General features: G+C 42.7%; 1 protein-coding gene across 2 annotated transcripts in view; it reads left to right on the forward strand.

Annotated features, from left to right (window-relative positions):
• GRB2 (growth factor receptor bound protein 2) overlaps positions 1-27,761 on the forward strand; it is a 78,022-nt gene extending 50,261 nt beyond the window's left edge. The window contains exons 2-6 of one of the 2 annotated variants that reach the window (XM_018561552.1): positions 11,290-11,513; positions 18,981-19,078; positions 23,853-23,975; positions 25,556-25,760; positions 27,250-27,761. In XM_018561552.1, coding sequence (XP_018417054.1) covers positions 11,436-11,513; positions 18,981-19,078; positions 23,853-23,975; positions 25,556-25,760; positions 27,250-27,435 — 690 coding nt within the window. In that variant the 5' untranslated portion in view covers positions 11,290-11,435 and the 3' untranslated portion in view covers positions 27,436-27,761. The remainder of the gene's footprint in view (positions 1-11,289; positions 11,514-18,980; positions 19,079-23,852; positions 23,976-25,555; positions 25,761-27,249) is intronic. The other variant, XM_018561553.1, reaches the window with a different exon arrangement.
• Positions 27,762-27,897: the final 136 nt, after the last annotated feature.

The raw sequence follows: 27,897 nt of genomic DNA on the forward strand, positions 1-27,897 counted from the left end.
ACATATATATATATATCTATATCTGAGCCTTTCCCATAGTTTCAGAAGTGCTGGATTGGGGTTTTGTATGAGCTTATGAGCTTCGTTAGGTGTTTATTGTTAAGCTTGATTTAAACATTTTTGGATTTAAAATATAATTTTGGTGTGGTAACCCAGTATTTTATATGTTTATCTTTTCTGTATTTCATTAGCCCTGGAAAATACAGCACTTAAAGTAGAATTAAATTCTCTGGGGGGTTTTTTTGCCTATATCTACTGCTAGTAAGCAGTAGATATAGGCAAAAAATTTTTTACAAATAAAGTTACCAAATAGGTAAATACTTACCTGTGTCTCCACCGCTCGCTCCCATCTGAAGATTCTTGAATGGCCGTGCAGGATGATGGGGGTGTGCGGATGCACAGTAGAGATCTTCGGCGGGGAGAAGAGGAGAGACACAGTTGAGGTGAGTGCACACAGCTGGGAGGGATTGCTGAATACAAGTGGAAGGAAGAAGATGATCGGATTAGGAGGCATAATTTAGGGTAAGTCTTTAAAGCAGCATGGTGAGGGGAGGAAAAGAATTGTGAATTTAATGTCACTTTAATACCAAAAATGAAAGTGCCATGATACGTACCTCTCAATCCACCTTGTTCTGAAGGATGCAGGTCATGTACTCCAAATTCTGTCCTGACCACCAAAGCATAGTGAGATCTGTGAGAGCAGGCAGTGTTTTGCATCCTTCAGTCATCCATGATCAGTGATCCATTGCTTACTTTTGCTGTCAGAACTTGAACTCTGTGTGAACCGTTGGTGTTGTAGTCCAATGTCCTCAAGGTTTGTTGTGTTGTATACACACCACTGCTGTAAACAATAGTCATTTGACAGGTGCAAACTAGTTGCCAGCTGGAACAGGTCTGTCCAGTCTCTGACCTCTCTTTTATTGTGCATTTCCTTCCTTTTGGTCTGTTAAATAGGCATTGGAAGTGTTTTGCTATATCTGTATAATAAGTGCAAAAGAGACCTGTTGGTCCTACCAGAAACCTAGTGGGCTTGTAACTTCCATTTATATATTTATATATATATTGTATTCAATTTCTTTTTTAAGGTTTTTTAACCAGTTGACATCCGCGGTGTTAAACCCCCTTCCCATCCAGGCCATTTTTCAGTATTCAGCGCTGCAGTACTTTACTATATATGTGCCGCGAACGAGCACATATAGGCGATCGGCGGGCTATGGACCCGCTGATCGCCTATATGTGAAACACCCGGTACCGGGTGTTCGCATTGGACGGGTCTTTTCTGCCCGTGCGTGCCCGCTAGGGGGCGCGCGCGAGCAGAAAAAAATTGCCGTCTGGAGACGGCAACCCGCAGATGCAGCAGTGCCGTCCGTCCGTTTTTTTACTACGGGCGGACGGCAAGAGGTTAAAGGCCCTGCTGTCTTCTTGATATCTACAATGATTTGTGGGTATTCGGCTATTCCTCATTTGCTTTTCGAAGAGCAAGTCAAGTTTTACCCTTTCTGATAAGAGATGGAGATTAATTCTGAATACTTTTAGTTGCTTTCAGCTCTACAAGATTATGAAATTCCCTTTTCGTTATACTGTAGCTCAAGGTAATTCATTTGTGAATAAGGTTCAAAATATTCTGTGACTCAGCTCCAGGCAAACAGCTAGATGCATAGCTAATAAATCGCTAAATTGCCTATACAGATGCGGATACATTTGTTGTTACTAGGGATGCACTGAAATTTCGGCTGCCGAAACATATCGGGCGAAAATGGCCCTTCTGACACAGCGCAGCATTAATTAATGTCACAGGAGACCAAGCACCGCTCGCTCAGCCTCCTGTGACAGCGAGTCAGGATGGAGAGTGGGTACAAGCAGTCAGTGATCAGTAATCGCTGACTGCTTGTAAATAATTGAGGACATAGTATGATCTACATCACTTCCTGTTCATTCATGATTGTGTACATGGTAAACACACTATCTCCACAAGTTATGAATGAACAGGAACACTCAGTAAAAAGGATTCCGGTTCCTTTATAAAGGTGCCCATACTCTGCACGATTCTCGTACGAGAATCGCAGGAAATCCCGCGATCGTACGAGAATCGTGCAGTGTGAATGAAGACTTGCGACCGTTTCTACTGTATGGTCGCACGTCTTTTGTCTAAGGAGCATGCTAGAAAACCAGCCGAAAATCTAAGACCCCATTCACACTGAGCAACATGGAAATCGCGCGATTTTGAGCGACGAGCGACGTGTCACGCGACTTCTTCCTATTGGGCTGTATGCAATCAGGAGCAATATCACTCAAAATCGCTCTAAAAAAGGGTCATGAAAGAGCGACAAGCGACGAGCTACAAGCGATATTGATCGATTTTGAGCGACGAGATGTGAACAGCTACATTGAAATGTATTGGAGAACTACATAGAGCGATATCGCGCGGAAATATGAGCGATATCGCTGCAAAAATCGCTCCATAAATCGCTCAGTGTGAATGGGGCCTTACGATTTCCGGCTGGTTTGAATGATGCTCGGGAGACAAATGCCGAACGGGCCAGTGTGCGCACACACACACTGCCCGTTCAGCATTGCGGTCATCGCAAGCACGATCTGCCTGTCCAAGATGGGCAAATCGTACGTTTTTTAAATTACTTTACAACCATCGCAAGACTAAAGTCTTGCGATGGTTGTAAAGTGTATGGCCACCTTAACAGGGGCTGCAGAAAAAGAGACTGTGGACGCTGTGTCCTCAATCTCTTTTCCTATTTTAAAAGAGGAATATCAGGGGTCTGTTTAGAACTATAATATTTCCCCAAAGCCCCCAACAGTAAAATAAAGAAATATTTAATAACAATAAATAAATAAAATGTTTTAAATTTGAAAAGGTTAGAAATGTTTGTGTTTTTTTTCGTTTTCAGCCTGACATTTATTTTATTTTCGGTTCATGTTTTGGTTTTAATCATTTCATTTCGGTTCACCTCTAGTTGTTACCCATCCATGGGTTTCTCTAAAATAACTTGAAACTGACGAAAGTAATTGGCATAATTGTTTGTTCGATGTTTAATAAAAGTCGGACTTAGCGTTTGATTTTTAAACCAACGTTATTTTTAAATATTAAAACAAATGAAAAAAGCAGTGGACAAAAATGATGGGACCCGTAGCCTAATATTTTGTTGCACAACCTTTAGAGGCAATCACTGCAAACATGTGATGTCTGTAGCTCTCAATCAGACTTCTGCCCTGACAACATCTAGGCCCATTCTTCTTGTGTAAGCTGCTACCGTTGTCTGCGGCTTGAAGGGTTCCTTCTCTAGACTGCATATTTCAGTTCTTCTCATAGACATTCAATAGCATTCAGATCAGGGCTCATAGAAGGCGTCATAGTCCATTATTTTGTTATTAGTCATTCTTGGATGCTTTTAGCAGTGTGTTATGTGTCATTATCCTGTTGAAGGACCCATGACTTGCTACCGAGACATAGTATCTGACACTGGGCAGTATGTTTGCTCGAGAATGCCTCGACAGTCTTGAGATATTATTGTGCTCTGCTCAGATTCAAGGCACCCTATGCCAGACGTGACAATTCAGCCCCAAAACATAACGGATCCTCCTCCATGTTTTGCTGTAGGTACGATGTTCTTTTTGTTGAAAGAGGACTTGTCTCATCTGTCCAAAGGACATTCTCTCAAAATCATTGTGGCTTTGTGCATGAAAATGTCTGTATTGTGGGTTTTCATCCACATAATGTCTTATAAATGGACAAGAGGAGAGGCGCATAAATGACACTTCTTCTGTGTAGTAGTGCTGCAACCCTAAAGCCTTGTTCACACCAAGCGTGGAGCATGTGCAGAGCAGAGCAGTTACAGACCGGATCAAAACTGCGTCCAATGTATTCCAATGGTATTTTTTGCTCCAGTTCACATCGCAGCATTCAGTTCCAGATCAGGTCCAGAGCAGGTTAAAAAAAACTGCAGCAAGCCCTATTTTACCTGCTCTGGACCGCATGCAAACGCATCAAAAACGACTGGAATGCACTGAAAGCCCATTTTAAACTAAAAAAAAATGCTCTGCATTTGGTGTGAACAAGGCTTCATACTCAAGGTGCTGTAAGTGGCCTTCGTCTAAAATTACAAAATTACAACTTTTTAAAAACCTTTAGCTTTTTTGCTGCCAGGACCATTGCCACATGCTAAAATGCATTTATTTATGTGAAAACACAGATAAACGGCAAACCATTTTATATTTTGGTTATGCCAGTAAGTCTAATATTTGTATTTCTTTAACCACTTCAAGACCAGGTGTTTAGACCCCCTTCCTGGCCAGGCCATTTTTCAGTATTCAGCGCTGCGATACTTTGATTGACGTTTATTCCGTCATGCAACGCTACAAAAGTGGTAGATGATTGAAACCATTTAGCTCTGACAGGGGTACTTACAATCAGGGCCTTTGATATGGGGCAGTCACCTTTTTAAAGTCCATCTAAATCTCCACAGGCTGATAATGCTGTTGTCCAAGTGTGGTTACCCTGTTCCTCTGTAGATACAGTGGAGGAGTGATGGTAGCCACCCTATGACGGGAAGTATGTTGCTGGCTTGATCACCAAGTGAAAAAAAGGCAGAAAAAAAACAGAAACAAATGCAGCTACCACATCTAAGGAATGGTAAGCTGCAATATTTAACATTTTTGTTCTTGGGTTTAGATATGCATTCACTGTATTTTTATCACAATTACTATCAAAAGGGGTCTAACAAGCCCCTGTGCTATAGTAAATGTTTGGTGATAGGTCCTTTTTATGGAGATGTTAAAGGTATATTAGACCCCTAATGCCTGCTCTCTACTCTATTCAAGCAGATCAGATACAGACTGTACTCGGTCATCTGTTTTCTCCCTGCATCGGCCAAGATCTGACATGTTTGAGCCTGGAAGATTTCAGATCCCTATCCTTCCTGGTGTGTTAGCTTTGTGAATTGAGCTTATGCCAATAAAAGGGATAGCGCTGCCTTCTGTGTTTAGAATAGGCCTCTGCTTTACAGAATGGGAAGCCTGTCCCCTGATTTAAAACGCAAATACTGAATTTAAAAACAAAAATTAATGTGGATTAATAGTTGAAAGGTGAAATATAGAAACCTTTCGCATTCGTTCCCCTGAGTTTTGTGCAAAATGTAGGGGTAAATAGGGGTAATGCTTTACGGCCTTTGTTGCTGCCATTCTAACTGAAGGCACTTGTTCTCCTCTATCCTGGTATTCCTTCTGCCAATATTGTGGTTGAGCGGAGCCTGTAGCTACTGGGTAGATTTTTTTTCAGTGGTTGAATGTACCATAGGAGCACACAGTTAATATTAAATGCTGCAGTATTATGGCTTTTTAGAGAGCAAATATAAACATTGTGTTTTTTAATTGGTAAAAAGAAAGATCCAGGCTTGGTGAGAGCTGTTCCTTAAATTTTTCATATTTTTAAATATTGGTTATCACAAATACTAGGGATGCACCGATACTAGTATCGATATCGGTGCCGATTCCGAGTATTTGGGCAAGTACTCGTACTCGCCCAAATGCTCTGATGCCTAGCACGAGTACTTCCGGTATCAGGAAGCCGGGCAGTGTGTAATGACGTGCTGCCTGGCTTCCTGATTGGTTGGGAAGCTGGCCAATCAGGAAGCTGGCCTCGTGAGGTAAGGTTACCTTACCTTAGTATGTGCTGCCTGTCACCGGGAATTGGCCGGGAAACTGGCTTCATGCTCCTTCGTCATCTCATGATAAGAGAGCATGGAGCCGGCCTCCCGGCCAATCAGAAAGCAGGGCGTCGCGTCATTACACGGCGCCCGGCTTCCTGATTGGACGGCTCCGGCTGGGTACCGAACGAAGGCCGCGTTCTCGCTGGAGAGGCCCCGGGGGTGACAGGCTGCACATACTAAGGTAAGAGGGGACTTTCTTGTTAATCAGGAAGCCGGGTGGCGACTCTTTACATGCTTCCCGGCTAATCAGCAAGCCAGGTAGCGAGTCATTACACGCCACCTGGCTTCCTGAATGGGACTTCCGTTACTCGGTAATTGGTATCGGCGAGTACCGAAAAAAAATTATCGGTACTCGTACTCGGTACCAAAATACCGAGTACGGAATAAGATTATCGTAAGGTGTGTGGAAGTCGTGCGACCTCTACTACTGTAAGGTCACACGACTTTTAACTTACGGACATGTTCGAAAACCCGCCGAGCATCGTACAATGTTCGGCGGGTTTGTGGCATGTGCGTACGATAAAAGCCGTACGGGCCGGTGTGCGCAAGCGCATTGCGGTCATCGGAAGCCCGCCCCTCGGGGCGTGGCTTGCGATCATCGCAAGTACGATCTGCCTATGCAAGATAGGCAGATCGTACGTTTTTTTAAGTACCTTACAACCATCGCAAGACAAAAGTCTTGCGATGGTTGTAAGGTGTGTGCCCAGCCTTACTTTGCTTCATTACAAGTACAGAGCTTTTTTTTAACCAACTGGACAGATGGCATGTGCTTAGATGTGGGTCTCCGTATATGTATTAATTTTTTTATCTGTTTGCGCATGCAGAACACAGTAAACATTTTAAAGCAGATTGTGCGTCCAGGGATAGTGATTCATTCCTAACCACATGTAATTGTATTAGATGTGATTACATTGGGTGTGTCACTGTTTACATTCAGCGGCTGCCACCGGATCATTAACTTTAATGGGTGACAGCTGCTGCTTGTAAACCACAGATTAGGGCTGGTTCACACCAGCCCCAGTGCTTTCCGTCCCGATTCTGCACTGGATCGCATCCCCGCCGGCTCACTTTGTTTTGGGGCGGGAGGGGGCGTGGTGGTACATTGAAGTCAATGGCAACGTAGCCATGCCCTCTGGCTGCAGTGGGATCGCCCACAGCGGAACGAGTGGCACATAAATGACTGCATTCTGGTCCGGTGCGGTCAGAAAAAATGCTGCATGCCCTATTTTTTCTGACCGCACTGGAATGCAGGCATTGAGGTGTCAGGTGTTCCCATGCGGCCGATCGCTGTGCAGCTGAAGGGCGATGCTGCTTTGACATTGAGTTCAATGCACTACCACGCCCCCCCCTCCCGGCCCAAAACACAGTGAGCCGGCTGGGATGCGATCCAGTGCGTTCTGGCCCAATTGGGCCGGAACGCACTGGGGCTGGTGTGAACTAGCCCTTACGGATTCCCTTGAAGGAAAATGCAAGTTCGTGATGCAGGAATCCCTAATCGCACCTAAACTTACAGGTGTGTATGGGACCTTAAGGACTGTAGTGACTCCTCTTTCTCACCTTTGGAATGCTTGGTGTTTCCACAACTCTTGTTATATTTTCCATTACCGTATATAAAATAAATTGAATGTACAAGTGAAACCCCCTTATTAATTGATTCTTCTTTGGCTTGTTTCTGAGATACAAAAACAGCGCATGGCTAGTAATAGCATCATTTCCTCTACAATTTTTTGTGCTTAGATCAGGATTTTGCCCATATTTCACAAGTCTGAGGTGGATGAGTCGGACTTCCCTGACTGATTTCCTGTGTGTTGCAAGTTTGCTTGCAGACTGTGGTCTTTTTGTGTGTACAGTTTTTTAAATGAATTTATTATTGGTATTTATATAACGCCGACAATTTTATGCAGCACTGTACACAGTGCTACAAGGCAGAAGTGCTAATCACCACACCATAGTGCTGCCCACAAGGGTAATGAAAAGTGTTCAACCACCTTTGCAAATCCGGTTTATTGGCACAATTTACAGACTTTCAGTTGCTTGCAATGAAAAAATCAATCAGCGGGATTCCTTGTTGCTGGAGGAATCGGGTCTTATTTTTATTTTTTTTCAGCCTGCGGGTTGGAAGAAAAAAATGGCAGGTGTATGGCCAGCCTAACAAGGAGTGGATGCATACGCCAAGATGGCCAAGCTGTACTAAGTTGACACACAGTGAATGATGCCCAGCTTGACACAGACAACTTGTTCCTTTAGGACGAACTCCTGCCTCTTTCAGGTTTATACAGACCATCGAAAGATGTATACACTAAATCAGACCTATACAGGCCAGGCAGCTGAAAGCCGCCTTGTCTCCTAAGATTAGTTACCACTTTCTTTCTTCTGTTTGTAGATTTTTGTTATCCTAAATGCTTGAAAACCCTCCGTTATTTTGTCATTTCTGTGTACAATCAGCCCTGTTTTGTTAATATCTTTTACCACACAGTCTGAGCAAGTCTGATAACTTCTCCCCCTTTCAGCAGAACTGTTATCTTGCACTGCAAGTCTTGCCTCGCATAAGCCGTGTGATTTACATGCAGCCAGTGTGCTGCAAACCCAGTTTTGTTGTAACTGTAATGCCAGTTGGCTTGTATAAGAGAACTGCTCAGTGCTTTGTTTATGCTGTACAGGAACCATTGCCGCTAGAAAGTGCCCTCAGCTTTCTTTCCATTTCAAATCATTTTGTAGTCACCATTCAGCAAGGTATTGGTTTTGTATCTTTAGCCTCTTACCAGTCATAGTGTGTGGAGTGTGGAGCAGTTCTTCATTAAAGCTGAACTTCGGCCCTTCAGTCTTAACCATTTGTACAGACTCCTCTCCTATATTCGTATTTCTTACTCGTATCCCACCTCATTTTTTTTCTGAAGGACGTCCAGTATCATCTTAAGCTGGCCATACACTGCTCTATTCTTTTGTAGTCTCACAGCTGCCTCCAGGCCCTGTCCAGAATACCTGCTCGTTGGCTGCCGGAGGTGTTTCTACAAAGATTTTCCTGCCGGCTCCTTCGATCTGCTGATCGAGGGATGCCGTCGGCCCACTGTGCAAATTTCAGCTGGTTCTTGAGGAAATTTGCACAGTGTATGGCCACCTTAACTCTTTCCTCCTCAGATTTACTGTCCCTGACCTGTCCCTTTCGGCCTCATTCACACTGAGCGATTTATTGAGCGATTTTTGCAGCGATATCGCTCATATTTCCACACGATATCGCTCTATGTAGCTTCTCCAATCCATTTCAATGGAGCTGTTCACATCTCGTCGCTCAATATCGCTCAAAGCTCGTCGCTGGTAGCTTGTCGCTCCTACATGACCCTTTTTTTGAGCGATATTGCTCCTGATTGCATACAGCCAAATAGGAAAAAGTCGCGCGACAAGTCGCTCAATATCGCTTGTCACGCAATATCGCTCAAAATCGCATGATTTTCATGTCGCTCAGTGTGAATGGGGCCTTAATTTGGAATTCAGCTCTTTAACCACCTCCGGGCCGGCCGTAGTAAAAAAACGGCCGCCCCGAGCTCTCTAGATCTGAGCGGGCGTCTTTAGACAAGTAATAATAAATGTTTCCTTGCGTTTCATGACGGAATAAACTTCAGTCAAAGTACTGCAGCGCTGAATACTGAAAAATGGCCTGGCCAGGAAGGGGGTCTAAACACCTGGTCTTGAAGTGGTTAAAGCATGGGACTCAAAATCCCATATGGGCTTTAAATATCCAAATACAGCTTGTCCAGGAATTCCCACTCCTCCAGACTGACACCCACCCATCATGGGATTGTTTTTTTAATTGCATAACTCCCCCCAACAGTCAGCCCGCTGCTTGCATCAGGGCCGATTCTTTTTTAGGAAAGCACCATGCTGGCCCCTCCCACCAACCATGATCTCCCTGCATTGCATTTAGAAGCACCGCGACCCAGTGATGATGTGATTGTATCTAACATAAGGTTTGTAATAAAAAGAGAAAGGGTTTGTTTAGAAATGTAGTTAGTATGTAAACGGGGAAGACTAGGGAGGTAATAAATGATATACCGTAAGCAGATTAAACTTCAGCGGTTTTCTATTCTATATATGTAATAACATAAGAGAAGTGATGTGAAGCCGTTATGTTGCAGGAAGCTTGCCAAGTGAATAAAGATTCGGGGAGAGATTTTCAGCCGTTCTTAATTTACCACGAAAAGATGAGGAAGTAAATAAGCTGTTTTTCCAGAGAACTCTCCAAAAGCGCGTTTCTCATATTGTCATCTGAGCTGTGAGACACCCTGATAAGACTGTATGTCATTACCAGAGCTACTTGTAATTCAACAAGTCCGCTATTACTAGATTCAGTTGACATTTAACTTTTGATAGTGGAGTTTGTCACACTGGCAGAGATGGGTATGGTGGCCTTGATGATGATGACGAGGAGCACATTCCTGGTCTGATGCACGCTACCACTGGGAGGCACATATACCTAACTGGAGGTGCCTGTACATACCGACAGCAGTCTGCTTTCCCCCTTATTATAATGGTCTCTATACAGTTTGGTCACTCTATGGAAAATGCTGTCCAAAATAGTTGTATTTCAGCTTCACAATAATGGTTTTCATTTTGGGTAATTAAAAAACGTGGAATGTGCGACCGGCAACAGGTGAAGATTTCCAACACTTTCTCAGCTGTCACTTCTATCTGACTTTGTGAGTGTGATCTTACATTCCACAAAGTCGGATAGAAGTGACATTTCAGGACCGATCAGCTGTTCCAGGGCAGATCGGTTCTCCTGCACATACCATCTGCGATGCCGATCTGCCCTGGAACAGCTGAGAAAGCGTTGGAATTCTTCACCTATAGACGGTGTAATATTTCAACACCGAAAAAGTGGGCGTGATTACGTAAAATTGTGTGACCGGTCACACATTCCAACCCAGTCACAATCTTTGATAGAACACCTGAATTCTTCCTTGTGGACTACAGATTCCTCCCCTCAATTATTATGGAGATCGTGGGACGTGTTCTGATGTCCAGCAGTAGAGAACAGGGCTGACAGCACTGCTTTGGAGTGCAGCAAAGGCACTGTGTTGTTGGGTCCAAGAGCAAATTTGGAGCTCACTGGACATACCAGACAGATATTTAAAGGGTAATTCCACTTTCCCAGGTGAATTTGGCAAAATGGAATTATCCTCTCCAATCTGGCCTCCTCTCTAGCCCCCTCCCCGCCCCCGGCTCTATTTACCTTTGGGTGAATGCTCCTTACGCTCCACCGGTGCTGTAGTACTATCCCTACTCCGTACACAGCCCTGCACTCTGTATTTTGAATTATGCTCAAAAATGGCAAGCACTCATTGGTCAGTGCAGTCAGCTGACCATTGAGAAACACTTCTTAGGAAGTGGAATTGTCTTTTAAAAGAAAAACAGGCTCATGGTGGTGATTTGAGTTTATGCATTACATGTTCCTTAGTAACCCTTAGTTGGTGGAGTTACCTGTTAAGAACCTTTGTCTAGGCTGAAAAGAAAATTCCTTTCATATAACATTTGTGGCCTATTGTAATTAAGGTTTTCTTTTTTCTTAAAGGCCGCAAGTGATTCCGCCGTCTTCCACCCTTTGGACCGTTAACAAGCCAAGTGTGTTGCTACGTGACATCGAGGAGGTTGGGCAGCGGAGGGGTCCAGCCTTTCTGTTTCGAAGGCCCCCCGCAGGTCAGCGACGCTGCGGTAACCATGGAAGCCATAGCCAAGTATGACTTTAAAGCCACAGCTGATGATGAGCTAAGCTTCAAACGAGGGGACATACTAAAGGTGATCAAGAGTAACAATTGAATAGTTAGTTGTGAAGAGCAACTTTAGTGTCTGCTTTGTCATCTTGACCATTCTGTTTTCTCTTTGTGTAAAGTGATGTTTGCATTACAGTGTAAAGTTTCTGCTTGCAGCATTTGGCTACCTGAAGAACGTATTGCCAGTTACATCCGTCTATTCCTGTTTCATTTATCTGCCTCTTTTATGGTTAACAACCAAAAGCTTTTTGCAGTTTCCACAAACCACATCCACTGCAATTTCCTGGATTAGGTTTCTTGTCATTCTGTACATCTGCTGCTTCTTTTATATCCATTTTAAAACCTTCTTTGTATTGTTCAATATTACATGTTTTGTTTTCTTCATTCTGTTCCATGATATCCATCTGCACATAATTGGTTATTAAATCAGAGATTACAATCCATTAAAGCAGAATGGCACTCATTGAGATTTGTACATGTTTGTATTGGTGATAGATATTGGTAAGTATGAATACGAGACCAGAATTGTTAAATTGACACTAATCTCTGGAGCTGAATGTTAAAAATGCATTCAAGTATCCAAACTATTAACAAAAATGTATCTTGTTTGTGTATCACTCAGCTGTAGATCCTCAAATCATCTCTGAATTGGTAGTGACACTGTCCTTCCTTCTGGAGGGTGGCTACTTTTGTTCCCCATAGTCCCTGTGTGAGTTGTAAAGTAGTCACCGCTCCAAGCTCGCACCGTGATAGACTACAATCTCAATACAATTTAGTAAACTAAACATGAGATTGTAGTCCATCACAGGCGTAAGCTAAGAGTGGTGGCTACTTTGAGACACAAATGAGTGAGACACAAATAAGATACATTTTTGTTAATAGGTAAGGTACTTGAATACATTTTTAAGATTTAACTCCTGAGTTTACTGTCACTTTATGGCAGTGCATTCATTTTGAATGGATATCGCAGTGTACATAAAATTGCACCTGCACCATTTGTAAACATAACGCACAATGTGGGGAATTTATCGATTCTGGAGCAGTTCCTCTAGTAACCAAACAGATTCTCTCTTCAGTTTGTTCAGTTAAGCTTTGAAAATGAAAGACAGAAGCTGATTGGGCAGCTGCTTGAGATTTTCTCTGCTCCTTGTTTGTTGAATTCTCTTCACTGAGTGTTCACATCTTTGCATTGTGATGCACTGTGCATGTGCATTGGATTACCATTCAAAATGAATAGCAGCAGACTGTAGCACACACTCGCACATGCACACACACCTATGCGTTAGAGGAGAATTATAGGGAGAGGGAATTACAATCATCCCCATAATTAGAGCTTCACTGTCACACATCGGCTCTTATTGATCAGGAACTGAGCGATAACTTAGCGCTGATCGCTCATTCATCTCCCTGCTCAGAGCGGTGACTGGAGGGATGGACGGAAGAGGGGGGCTCACAGCTGGAGAGGCAGAGCCTGCTGTCAATCAGGAAGTGGGGTGGATCCCAAACAATATTGTCGGGATCCACCCCGGCTGCAGCGCAGCTCTGCGCTGTCAGCATATAGTGGGCAATGGCATACGACATCCTGAGATTAGAGATTTTTATGCCAGTTCTGTCGGATCACAGGAGGACATATACTAATGACATATACTAATGTCCTCCTGTGACCCGACAACTAGCAAAAAAAGGTTGGGTCAAAGTTCTCTTTTAATGCCTGGTGAAATATATGTGAATATATTTAAAAATATATGTAAAAACAAAGATACAATGATTTTTAAAATGTAGATTTTTTATAGTTTATGTATTATGTTTTTCTTTTATTACTGTAATTGTACATAACAGTTACAGAATTTAGCAAAGACGCACTACCACCTTAAAGTGACATTAAACCCTCAGATTTTTTTAACATAAACCAATACTGTAATGTGTGGCTTACTGTAATCCATGGTAGTTTCCCTTCTCTTTGCTGCTCTTCCTTTTAAATCCTTATCTCTTCTCATGCTGGGGGAGAACTTCCCTTTGCAGCTGAGTGCCTCTTCCTGTAGTGCTGGCTCAGGTTGCAAACCTACACACAGACACCAGGTATCCATTTCAGAGACAAGGCAGTCTGCTGCAAAACAGAAGTTCTCCCCCAGCATGAGAAGAGATACAGATCTAAAAGGAAGAGCAGCAAAGAGAAGGGAAACTACCATGGATTACAGTAAGGCAGACATTACAGTATTGTTTTATGTTAAAAAATCTGAGGGTTTAATGTCACTTTAAGGCTCCAGAGCCATTTTCAGGATGAAAGCTTATTTTGTGAATGAAACCTCCAGCCTGGATGTGATCACTATGTCATTGCTTACATAGGGATCACTCTTTCTGGTCGTTAGAGGACAGAAGCTGTTAGTGACGGCCCATTCTGACATTCTGTAGCTTCTTATTTTGGCTACAACAGCTGCTGATTTTTGGGAATGTGTAGTCTATTCAGTGTTTTGTTTATTTTATACACATGCAAAATAGGTCAGACTGGCAAACATTGACGTGTATAGAATAACTGACATTGATAGACAGGGTGTGTGACAAATCAGCCTTTCTTTCTAGCCCTGGCCTCTTTGACGCAGCACACACAGGCGATGGTGCAACCTGAATGCAAAATTGCTTTTTCAAGTTCAAAATGCAATTGTGTAATCTGTAAGATATTTTTAGACTAACACTAGGCAAATTTACTAAAAAGATTTTAAATACACATCATTTATCTTTTATTTTTAATTCTGTTAAGTAATTCTTGAGATTTACTACTTGGCAGCATGGCAGGGTTCCTGACTTCACTTTTTTCCACTGCAGCTAATGTATATGTTACCCCAAACAATACATTTATTTTAATTGATCGCTTATCGCTGTTAATTATACCTTACCGCTTTGTCAGGAATACATGTTGATCATGCCAGAAATGTAGCAAGTTCATAAATTCTGGTGCTCTCTACCTGCATTGCACTCTTTATCAGCATCTCCCCAGTCCCCTCTGTCTAAACAACCCCACCTCCACCCCTTTCCCCCCCATGTTAAGGCAAGGATGAGAGGGGGAAGTGTTCTGTAGTCCTGTCCTAGCCTGACAATGCTGCTCTTCCATTCATGCAGTATGGTGATTGAGCAGTATCCTTCCTAGCCAGGGAGTATATTAATGGCAGAATAACCATAAAATAAAGGTAAAAATAAAAGAAAGAAAAAAATCGAGAAAAAACCCCCAAATTCAATATAGTAAATGTTTGCTTTTTCCTAGATTTGCTTTAAAGTGTACTTAGGCCTGGTTCACGCCTGGGCGTTTTACAGCGCGTTCCTGTGGTCTGTAAAACGCTCAACATGTGAAAACCAATGATTGCCTGTGGGCATGGTTCCCACCTGGGCATTTTACAGCGCGTAGGAATGCGCTGCAAAACGCCCTACGACCAAAGAAGTACAGGAGCTTCTTTGGGGCGTATTTGCCGTGCGTATCCATTGGGATACAGCCAGGTAGCCCTCGGAAACGCGCGTTTGTTGCGCATTTTTACCGCAAATCGCTGTAAAAACGCGCGGCACGAAACGCGCGACAAACGCGCATATTCAATACGCCTAGGTGTGAACCCAGCCTTACACTTTTGCAGGCAAAATTGAGAAAACCGTCAGTATATGTTTGTTGTGTGTTCCCATTCACACAGCATATCGCTATTTAGCAGGCCTTTGCAAGCTTCTCTCTCAATTTCACTAACATGAAACTTTAACTGTCCTAATAGAAGGATTTAGGACAGACTGAGATCCTGCTCATTAACACCTTCCCGACTGATGATGGGATTATACCACCACGATCATTCAGTTAATTAATGACCGGCGACGGGATAATCTCATCATGCGGCACAATGAGCGCTGGTGCGTTAAGGGACCAGCGCTCATTGAGTTACTGCTGTTGCTGGGTCCCTTGGGGTCCGAGGCAGACCTTTAGCAGCAGATTAGGTGGTCACAGCACTATGATCACAGCGATAGATGATCACTGTGATCACGGAGCTGGCAGCAGCTCACTGTGTTGTGCAACTGCAAGCCAGCTGTGTGTTACAAATGGATACAAAGTATCTCTGAGGAAAATACTGTATTCTCCTCAGAGATACTAAGTATCAAAGCCCCTGTAAATGGGAACAAAAAACACCTTAGTGCCCCCTAGTTTAAAATAAAAAAATTAAGTTTTTACATTTTTGTAAAAAGTTTTAAAAAATACATTTAATTTAAAAATTATAAGAAAATTAAAATATAGTGCTGAGGAAGCTATTGAAGATAGGAGACAAACATACCACGTTCTAAAATTGTTCCAAACTAAAATTGTATTTCACTTGTAATAAACTGAAAACCCAGACATATGATATACCCTATAAATCAGGACAAATAATATAATTTTCTATTAATTACTTTCCGTTAGCTACCCTAATTATATACTTATTATTATTACCATAACTGTGAAAAATTAGTGGTTTTTTTGTATTTTTTAATTTAAAAAAAATAAGAATTTATATATGCATATGCCACATTAAATAAAAGCCAAATTTGTCCTTTAAAAAACAGTATATAATATCAGTATAATGTGCACTATGTAAATCGCTGCGTAAATTGTAGGCGCCATATAAATACCTATAATAAATAAATAATTGCGTAGGTGCAATGAGTAAGGAAGATGGAAATTACGGTTAAACAAACACATAACAAAAATGGCAAAATTGATCCGGTCCCCAGGAACAAAAACATTTCTGAAGCCGTCACTAAGGGGTTAACACACAGTGAAAGAAGCCAAACTTCTAGATCTTCAACCCTTTGTTAGGACAGACAGTGTTCAAATCTAGTTTACACTACTGATGAGATCTGTCCGCAGAGAACAGACACTTAATTAGAGCAAACAGTAACCTCCAACCCCCATTGCCAGTACAGAGAAAAACTTTTCTTTAAAAATTGAGTACGTATTGTGCAGGCAGCAATGTATTTTAAAAAAAAAAAGTTATGCTATGCGAATAAGGAAACAAGTAACAAACATAAAATAGCTGTTATGCAAATTTGACTACAAAAGTCGAAATACACGTTTCACAGCTAGGTGTTTTGACGCTTAAAGCTAAGTGCGAGAAAACGCTCAACACAAGAAATCCCATTAATTTCAATGGCCACTGTTCACCCCTGAAAGTTTTGTCGCAAGCTGTAAAACACCAAACGATGGAAAAAGTACTTTTTGAGCTCTTTTTTTTTTTTGCAGATTACAGCGCAATTGGCCCGATGGCTGCAGCCAACGATTATTTTCATAATCGATTAGTTAGCCGAATATTTGTTTCGATTAATCGGATAAAAAAAAAACATCCTTTAATTTAAAATAAAATATGTGACGATACCTGACTTGTGCAGCGCAATCGTCTGTTTTACTATGTAGGTGTACCCTATTTGTGTTTCCGTTAGTATACAGGGTTGGTGGATTTCCAATTTTTTTGAGAGGGGAATTTTTAATTAATTTTTTTTTAACCTCATTGCTATCACATGGGGGGGGCGCTCACAAGCCCCCTATGTGATGGCACATTGGAGGTGACAGGTTCTCCTTAATGTGACATCAGGTTTTTTTTTAGACCCCTAGTGCCACCTTTCCACTTCATTGGATTCAGCTGCTGAGGCAGCTGAATGTTAACACAGCAGGCAGTAGCTGGGAGCAATAGCCAGCCTGTTATTGGATATTTTAAATTGCAAAAGCCAATAGCAGGCTGGCTATTGCACCTGCTTACTGTCAGTCAGCAGAGGAGGGTAGTGAATGAGAAAGTTCTCCAATAGGTCTTCCTCTGCTGATTGACGGCAGGCAGTGGGCGGGTGCAATAGCCAGCCTGCTATTGCAATTTAAAATATCCAAAAATAGGCTGGCTATTGTTTCCAGCCGCTGATGAGAGACTCGATGCCTGTGTTCTATTAATCCCTCGGACTCGAGTCCAAGGTATTGACAGAACACTGGCTAAAGAGGGGGCACGGGGAAGCAGCGGAGGAGGAATATGGCGGGTAGCGGAGGAGAAATGGGGCTGGTAGCGCAGGAGGAACGGGGGAGCAGCGGGGGATTGCAGAGTCACCTCTGCCAATACAGGCGGGGAGAGCAGCGGGAATTGAAAGGGACACAGATCGCTGAAGCCAGCACCAGCGGGGAGGAGAATGGAGGAGCAGAGCGGCGGCAACTAATCGAAAATTAACTAATTGATTATGAGAATCGTTCTCATTATCGATTATAACCGATTAGTTGTTGCAACCCTATTTGGCCCCATAGACTTCAATGGAAACGTGCAGCACAAGCTGTTGGCTCATTTCTGTGTGTGTTTTTGCATTCACCGCAAAGTATTTCAGTCGGCTCGCAAAAACACGTGCCTTCATGTGTGCATGTCTAACGCATGCAAAAATGTGCAAAATACACTAAACACACTCGAAACGCTTAATAAAACGCAAGCTAATGTGCGCAACAACGCTAATTCTGTAATTGGATAGTGCAGTAGCTCATGATGAGGCCATGTCTGTACTCACTCCTATCTGCAAGCTCTGACAGCTAGTTGGCCGATAAGTTTTTCCATTAATTGGATATAAGAAGATTAAATAACTACCATCCTTAATTTAAAATTAAATACACAGATGCAATGTTACAAACAAAGTTTACTTCAGAATAAAACTGCATGCACAATTTTCTGCAGTTGCACTGCAGTGGAACATGCGGCATGGCGGTACAATGCGTTCAAGTGTGGACGATCACACTCTGGGTGGGAGGTGCGTTTGGGGTGCCATTGAAATGAATGGAACTGCAGTGCACCTCCTGCAGCAGAATTGGTCAGGTCGAAACCAAAAATTACTTTTTTCCACAACTTTTATAATTTAAAAAAAAAATAATTGTATTGTAAGCACATGGCGCTTGAATAGCTTCATCCAGGGAATGACAGCTGCCAGTGGCAATATTCCACAGACGGCAGCTGAATGTAAATACAGCAGGTAGTGGGCTGGTGCAATAGCCAGCCTGCTACTGGCCATTTCAAATTGGAAAAGCCAATAACAGGCTTGCTATTGCCCCCGCCCACTGCTTGCTGTGCCCTCCTCCCAGCATGGAGGAGAGAGCTAGGGAATCCAACCAACTAATTGATAATGAAAATAGCTGACAACTTGTTATCGATTAAACGATTAGTTGGTTGACTACTGATTGCCCTGCATAGTGCAGTTGAGCTTGATTGACTTTCAGTGAAGTTCCTTCCTCTTCCAGTCCTGATGCATAGGGGATTACTGGAGTCGGATACAAAGAAAGGTGGGAAACTGTTTACACGTATATTTACAGATATATTTAATGAGTACATTAGTTTTGTAAAATCTGGGTCTCTTTAAATATTTCTGCTTTAAAATCAATCCATTGCATATTTTGCTTTACACAGTCATGCTGTTTCATAAGAGGACAACTTTCTCTAATTACTAATTCATTTTTTTTTTCTATGGGATTCACTTTCAGGTTTTAAACGAAGAATGTGATCAGAATTGGTACAAGGCTGAGCTCAACGGCAAAGATGGTTTTATTCCAAAAAACTATATAGAAATGAAGCCACACCCGTAAGTATTTTTAAAGGCAATGAATAAAAAAGGGGATACAAATGTATTTAATGTAATGGGTGTTTTTTTTAGAGCCAAGAATCATGTCATTGGGACCTTTTGGTAAGCTGTGCCGACGTTTAATGCTTTTTTCCCAGGATACCCGAATTTCATTCAGTCAGCAGCACAGAGTTTGGCCAAGTCTAAGTACCACCTGTAATCTTGGTGGCAATGAGAAATTTGGTCATTTCAGGATACAGTATATGTACAGAATACATCCATGAATACAACTATTTTTTTTTTACACGTTTTGGTTAATTCTGCTACTTAGGCCTTGTTCACACCAAATGCAGACCAGATCCGGTCAGGTTTCTGCACATGCAGTGTAGTGGGTTGTGCCGCGTTTTAGACGCGTTTTGGATGCGTTTTTGATGTGTTTAGGGCCGGTTTGTTTTGTTTTTTTACGTTTATCATGGGCTTTCAGGCACTTGCATGCGTTTTTGATGCGTTCCAGACCAGATCCAGAGCAGGTAAAATAGGGCTTGCCGCATTTTTTTCATCCGGTCTGGATCTGGTCTGGATCCGCACGCTGCGATGTGAACTGGAGCTCAAAATACCATAGGAATACATTGGACGCAGTTTTGATCCGGTCTGCACCTGCTCCGGTCCGGATCTGCTCCTTTCTGTGGTTGAACAAGGCCTTATCCTGCAAAGTCACTCCTGAGCCTAGCCGATCTACATCCAGCACGATGAAATGAGACATCACTTTCTGCTTGTGAGCAGTGATTGCTTCCAACAATTTTACTGCTGCCAAGGGGGAGCAGGTAGGAGGCACAGCCTCTGCGATGACTTTCTAAAGATGGCTTTAGTGCGAGACAACAAATGGAGAGGGGCAGGGTGGCGGCATCCAGGGTGAAGCGCCCTTTCCAGACCCAGCTATCCCAGAAATGCCCTTAGAGTCTTAAGCTGGCCATACACCTTACAATTATCTGCAGATTTTCTGTGGTCAGATGGAAAAGGTGCAACAGATTCCTCCATCTACTCTAAACTGTGTGGATGGAGTAATCTCTACCTGGGCCAATCTGTTGCACTTTTTCCATCTGGCCACAGAAAATCTGCAGATAATTGTAAGGTGTATGGCCAGCTTTATTAGTACACTCCAGAATGGAAAGACATGCAGGTTCAGCATATTCAACATCTGTGAGAACCCCTCTGAATGTGCACACATCTACCCAGGAACCACTGTTGCAGGAGGTGTCGAGTGCAGTGCAACAGTGCAATTCTGCAGTCTCCTTAAAAATGCAGGTTTAGGTCTCGTTCACACCTAGGCGTATTGCATATGCGCGTCTGTCGCGCGACCTTCGAATCGCGCGACAAAAGTTGCGCGACAAACGCGCGTTTCCGAAGGCTACTTGGCTGTATCCCAATGGAAACGCGCAACAAAACGGCCCAAAGTAGTACATGTACCTTTTCAGGCGTGGGCCGTTTTATAGCGCGTTAGGGACGGGCGGAAATACGCCAAGGTGGGAACGAGACCATTGAATGCAATGGGATTTATATTTTTGAGCGTTTTGTAGAGCGTTCGTCGAGCGTAGATTGCGCTACAAAACGTTCAGGTGTGAACGAGGGCTTAAGGGACATGATCTATAAAAAATGTGCAGTGCACAGCTGTTCTATGGGGAAGGATCAGTGACATGAAGAACATAATGACACGTTCGCATGTCACCCCACATATCTAATGCCAGCACATAAAAGCGGCACAGTGTATAGAGTGGACTTCCTAAGTGGTGGCAATCCACTGAGTTTGTTAAAAAAAAAAAAAAAAAAGGCTTTTGCCTCTGTTTGGAAAATACATTCTTGCCTCTCTACATGCTGTAAAAAAGGGCGCACCAGGTACCAGTGCGTCCTCTTTCTCCAGAAAATTCCCCATTCCATTGGCAAGGGCTAATAGGCGAGTGTGATTTAAGCTGGTTTTTTAAACCTGTCAGATATCACCGCTGTTTTAATATCTGTCCAAGTATACCCAACTTGATCTTCTCAAAGAGCACATACAGATGCCTGTGTTGCAGTGCATTAATGAGCGGACGTTAACATGGGTTGCGTGAATGCAGCCCATGCATTTGAATGGGCTGCCAATGCATCACAGCACAGAGAAAATCAGACATGTACTAGTTTTTCCAACACAGCACACCAAACCATTGCATTGCATTCGTCCATTGATTTGCTGCTAAAAATGATTGCCTCTGCAATGCATTGCACACCGAACGCACATTGTAGTAGCACTTTGTAAATATGCATGTTTTACTGCAGTGTGAACAGGTCTTAATGTTATATTAAACATTAAGAAGAATACATTTGGGGAATTTATCAAAACTGGAGCAGACAAAATCTGGAGCAGATTTGCACGGCAACCAATCGGCTTCTATCTCTCATTTTCAAATCCCAACTGAGCACACTGAAGACAGATGCAGATTGGTTGCCCTGGGCAACTGCTCCAGTTTCTGTCTTCTCCAGTTTGAATAAATTCCCCTCATTGTTTTTCTCTTGTTTGTGTAGAAAGGGAAAAAAATGATCTTCTAAATTAAAGCTTTCATTAACTCCTAAAAAGCAGCATTTCTGGAATAGCACAGGTTTGTCCTGAAACAAAATAGAATACTTCTGTTTTAATGTCTTACTAATTCCATCCTAATAAATAAATGCCCTCAGGACTTGTCAGCGGCTCCCTTACATTAACAACCACTGCTTTAGAAGCTCACAAGACGGCATGATACATGTATTTTTGTGCCCTTACTATATGTTTCAAAAGGCCATGTGAACAAACAAATGCAGAATGTCCTATGTCTATTTATATATTTTTTAAATGTACAAAACTACTGGGCATAAATGTGAATGGGATTTCTACTGGAATTGTATTTTTATGAAGTAAGAATATGTGATGGGACCCTTACCTTGCACTTTTGCTATTCTGAAGCAAAAGTTGCTTCTGAAGGGTTGTATTTGCAGATATCTAAGATTGTTATTTGATACACATCGAGTTACTTCCATTTATTGTGTACTTTTGTTTACAGTATTACAGTAACCTTTTAGAGGTTACTGAATCAGCCAACCTATTTGTACGAGTTGGTATAACAATAGCCTTGTGCAGAAAGTTTATTTGCTAAAGGTGCAAGTAAGCAACAGTTGGCTAGCTTGTTATCTTTGTAATGCACCATAGATAACAGCTGCAAGTTTCTGATTTTAGCTTCTTTATAGTTGGTTTATTTTTGATGGCATATTGCAGTTCAGCATACCTAGCCATATCGGTATTATACATGTAATTTATTTATCAGAAAACACTGATGTCTTGATAGTACGTCAAAGGACACAGGAAGTTAAGTTACTGTTGGGTGATTGGGCAAACCAGTGGGACAACCCTGCATAACTCCCACTCCAAGGCTGACTCAGGGGCCACAACCAAGAATTTTTTTTTTCCTGCTACCTTAAAGATTGCCTTTGACTCTCCTCTGCCTGCTTAAGCACTAGCCAAGGAGGAGAAAGAGGAAGTAGCGGTTTCTAGTTCTCAGGAGTCGTATCAGGAAGAGGATATGTCTTCTGACGTTTCCCCTAAGCTCAAGGACACTATTTCTATCATCGGTGAAGCAGTTGCCATTTATAACCACCTGTGTTACAAAGGTCATGAGTTTTGAATACTTGAAAGTGCCTAAACGTGCTGGAATAAGGACATCACCTCTTTAAGCCGTGCTGTATCTAGTTTGGTCAATAGAAACGGGGTCCAGGTGAGGAAGAACCTAGTTGTCAGAATTTGGTTGAGATGGGCATCCAATTTATCTAGTGACGACAATTTGTGTAGGAGGTCTTTCAGGGACGATAAGGAGGGGGGAGAGTGGGAAAGGTCCAGAGGAATAGGCATTACTACGGGGCTTGATGCATGGAATAGGCAGAAAGCAGGTGTGAGGGACCTCTGGGAACCCGAGATGGAATTTATGTAAGAAAGGACAGTTGACCAAAATAATTGGATGTGGGGGCATAACCATATCAGATGTTCCAAGTCCGTTGAACAAACCTGACATTTGTGGCAGGAGGTCAACCAATTCGGAGGGGAGTTTTTATAATGAAAGTTAAATGCGTAGAATGTTCTATGGATCAATTTAAACTGGATTTCCTGCCAAGATTCACATGCAATGGCTTTCCTAAGCGAGAGCCATCCGTGGAGTAGTAGCTGCTCGGTGTCTTCCAATGGAGTCTGAAGGAGAGCAGCCCACTTGGCGACATGTGTGCTAGGGGAACGGGGGCACAGAGTGCATAGAGGAGCGCAGGGAGAGGACAATTGAGGAGAAAGGCATTTTCTGTGAAGGCGAAGACAGGACAGGAGTCTCTGAAAGGGGGAAAGGGTAGGCAGTATTCTAGGGAGCGGGAGGTTCTTGTTAAAGAAGTGGGAAATTTGGGCATATTGTAAGAAATGGTTACCTGAGATACGGTAGGTAGTTTGCAATTCATGAAAATGTTGGAATTTGCATTCAATTAATTAAAAATGGATAGGTTTTATAAAAATGTGTATGCATGCATTTTTTTGGGTACCATTAAATTCCTTGAATATATTTTTGGTGCTTTTTATCCTCCCTAAAAGAATGTACTAATAGTTGATTAGCGATCAGAGGTTGAATGTCATGTGTTGTAAATATGCAACTTTAACAGCATCTCCATGCATGTGACAGAACTAACAGCTGAGTAACAATAATAATGGACATTTTTCCTTTATTATATATCTCATCTACCTTTTCTTTTTTTTTTCTAGTTGGTTTTTTGGCAAAATTCCACGTGCCAAAGCAGAGGAGATGCTTGGAAAACAAAGACATGATGGTGCCTTTTTGATCCGTGAAAGTGAAAGTGCCCCAGGAGACTTCTCGCTGTCTGTCAAGTGAGTCAGTTGTATCCAACTGTCGGGTCGACAATACTAATCAGGAAATTCATAGTGATTTATTGTGCAGTGTTAGCAGTTTGTACTAGGGCTGCAGTGAAATTTCACCCGCCAAAATGTTTCTGCCAAAATGGTACTCAGCCGTGTCACAGGAGGCTGAGCTCTTTTCCCTGCACTGCCTCGCTCGGCCTTCTGTTTCAAGCAAATCAGGATGAAGAGCGGTGCAGGGAGACAGCTGTCACAGGAGGTCGAGCCGGTGGTGCAGGGGAGGAGTCAGCGGTGTCACAAGAGGCCGTGCTCTCCACCCGCACCTCACTCAGCCTCCTGTGACAGCGAGTCATGATGGAGAGCGGAGTACAACTGCTCAGCTGATCGCTGAGTGCTTGTAAATAGTTGAGGACATAGTATAGTTACTGTGTCCCCCATTAAGAATGAACTGGAAAAGCTCTACATCACTTCCTCTTCATTCATGATTGTGGACATGGTAAACATTCTATCTCCACAAGTTATAAATGAAAAGGAACACTCGGCATAGATGATTCCTGTTCATTCATAACAGTGAAAGCAGAAAAAGAGACTGAGGACTCTGTGTCCTCAATCTCTTTTTCTATTTCAGAATGGAAATATCGGGGGTCTGTTTAGACCCCTGATATTTCTCCAGAGCCCCCGACAGTAAAGTAAAAAAATAAATAATAAAATAAAACATTTTTAGAAAAGTAAAAAAAAAAAACATTTCTGTTTTGGCCTGACAATTTTTGTTTTTCGGTTTGAAATTCCATTTTGGTGGACCTCTGGTTTGTACTAGGGCTGTTACTGATTAAAATTTTTGTGTTCGATTAATCAAAAATTTTTTTATCGATTTATTTCGATTAATTATAACGCACATACAGATCCAACTACATTGGCCTATACACATACAGCACAGCAATGAAGTAATAAAATGAACTAGGATCACACTAATCCAGCACGTTATTAATCTCACGTGCCCCACTCAATATGGTCACCGCTTGAGTGGGGCAACTTAGAATAATAACGTGCTGAATTAGTGTGATCCTAGTTCATTTTATTACTTCATTGCTGTGCTGTATGTGTATAGGCCCATGCCTTGGCTAGCGCTCGTGCAGAACAAGTTTCTTGGGCAAACCTGTTAGTTGTAACGAAGCAGGAAGTCATGCGGTCGCAGAACTCGATAAGTGTCGACAGATCACCGGCCCAAGTAGTTCCTTCGGCTAAAGAAGGGAAGGGGGAGAAGTCCGGTGACGTTACGGACATCAACGTCACCGGACTCCTCCCCCCTTCCCTTCGTTAGCCGACGGAGCCACGTGGGGAAGGTGGGAGGAGTCCGGTGACGTCGATGTCCGGGGACGTCGGATCTCCGACGGGACTCCCGGAAGCCGGCGGAGAGGTGAGTGTTTTCATTATTGATCAAAATAATTGTAATCGATCAAAAATTTTTAGCGATTAATCGGGTAATTAATTGTTAATTTCCCCAGCCCTAGTTTGTACGCATGCTTTTTGTATGCAAACTGTATAATGTTTTACAGGTGTGGTTTATTTCTTTTTTTGTTTTCCTTTTATAGGTTTGGAAATGATGTACAGCATTTCAAGGTCCTGCGAGATGGGGCAGGGAAATACTTTTTGTGGGTAGTAAAGTTTAACTCCCTGAATGAACTGGTGGATTATCACCGGTCCACATCTGTCTCCCGGAACCAGCAGATCTTCTTACGTGACATCGAGCAGGTGCAACAGGTACACGGGGGAGACAGAGCCACAAGTTTAACACAGGTATATAGAGGGGGGCATTAGATGAAAGGTGTACATTTGTTTCTTGATAGCCTTTAAGGTTTTAATTATTTAAAAAAAAAACTGAACTTATTAACCACTTGCTGACCGTGGTGTTTACACCCCCTTCCTGTCCAGGCCATTTTTCAGTATTCAGCGCTGCGGTACTTTGACATTTATTCCGTCGTGCAACGCTGTACTGAAATGAGTTTTATACCATTTTTTGGGGACAGATAGAGCTTTCTTTTGGTGGTATTTAATCACCACTGCGGTTTTTATTTTTTACTATATAATGAAAAAAGTATCGAAAATTTCAAAAAAAAAAACTTTTCCCTAAGTTATGTTATAAAACAATTATTATTACCCACATTTTTGGCAAAATATAAAAGACGGGGTCACGTCGGGTAAATAGACACCAAACATGTCGAGCTTTAAAATTGCGTACGCCCGCGAACTCGCAAAAACTACCATACCCAAAATTGGCCCTAGGCGACGCTTTAAAAGCTTTTACCGCTCATCAGTTTAGTGTTATCAGTGATTGATGGCCCTAGAATTATTGCTCTCACTGCGACGTTCGCGGCGATATGTAACCTGTGCGACGTAATGAATGCAAACATTCGTTTCCACACGTAGGTGCACTCGACGCATGTTTGCATGTGTATGTGGGGGGCGAGGGACTTTAAATGTTTTTTTTTTTTTTACCTTTTGTATGTGACTTAATTTTGTGATATTTTTTTTGGTAACTTCTTTTAAACCTTTTTTTTTCACTTAACTTCATTGCTCTCACATAGGGGACTAACAAGCCCCCTTTGTGATAGCCAATTTTCAGTGACAGGTCCTCTTTATGGAGACAGGGGTCTTTAAGACCCCTAACGTCACCTAGGGACCCCCAGAGAAGCTGATGAAGCAAACACCTACTTCACCAGCTTCTCTCCGGTTTCTGTACCGCAGAGTGACAGAGGAATGCGGAAGTGATGTAATACACACCACTTTCTACATTCCGAAGAGGAGGAGGAGATCAAACGGAGATCGTGTACTGATCTCCGGCCGCAGAGCTGCTGTGCTGGTCCCGGGCTCACACCAGGCACAGCGGAGCTCGGGATCGCCAGCAGCGGCTGCAACGGAGGGGACCGCACACCCGCACGCATATTACAAGCAATCGGGCGTCTCTACAGACGCCCGAACGCTTGTATGTAAACAGCCATCGCTCTGCGTGCACGAGCGGGGCGGGATGGGATGTTTAAAAACGCCCACCCGCATTCAAGAAGCCGCTGTCCGGCCGTTTAATTACAACGGCCGGACTGCAGGTGGTTAAACAATGTAGTCTTTCACACTGAGCCTTAATGTGTATTGGGTTTGGCTTTCAAATTTCTTGGTTATTTCAGATGTATATTGTGTGTACAGTTTTTAGGTTAAACCAACTTGATTCAGATGATTTAGAATGCGCATTTAAGATTATACATAATAACCTCTGAATTTTCCACCCCGACAGCAACCTACCTATGTGCAGGCACTGTTTGACTTTGACCCCCAGGAAGATGGGGAGCTTGGATTCAGAAGAGGAGACTTCATCCAGGTCGTGGACAACTCAGACCCCAACTGGTGGAAAGGGACATGTCACGGCCAAACCGGCATGTTTCCACGCAACTATGTGACACCAGTAAACCGCAACCTGTAACTAGAGCCTGCACAGGACCACAAGCCAAGGAGGAGCACAGACAAACTTACCTGGGTGGGATTGCTGGGGGACTAAGAGGCATATGGATAGAATTTGGGCAAACGGACAAATGGATAACTTAATAGAAGAACATGAACAGACAACACACTGACCTAGAAGAAAGTAACCTTAGTCCATTAATTCAGGGAAGCAGTTCCATTACATGGCAGGGGTTAGTGCAGGAGTATAATAGACTTGAATGGGCTGGGATTTCTTATGGGCTGACAGAAATGCGATTTAGGGAAAGAGATAATAAAATACTGGCACTAGACATAGACAGAAAAATGGACAAGACACAGTCCCTGACATGTGCTGACTAACTAACCCAGTTGTCTGTCTGTGCTGTATACAGTCGCCTTTCAGCATTTTTTTTGAAGCAAGAATGTCCCCTTGGCTCTGTGTGGAACTTAATTTGGGGTGGGT

This window comes from Nanorana parkeri, unplaced genomic scaffold, assembly GCF_000935625.1.
Source record: "Nanorana parkeri isolate BGI_ZX_2015 unplaced genomic scaffold, ASM93562v1 scaffold529, whole genome shotgun sequence".
NCBI classification, from domain to species: Eukaryota; Metazoa; Chordata; class Amphibia; order Anura; family Dicroglossidae; genus Nanorana; species Nanorana parkeri.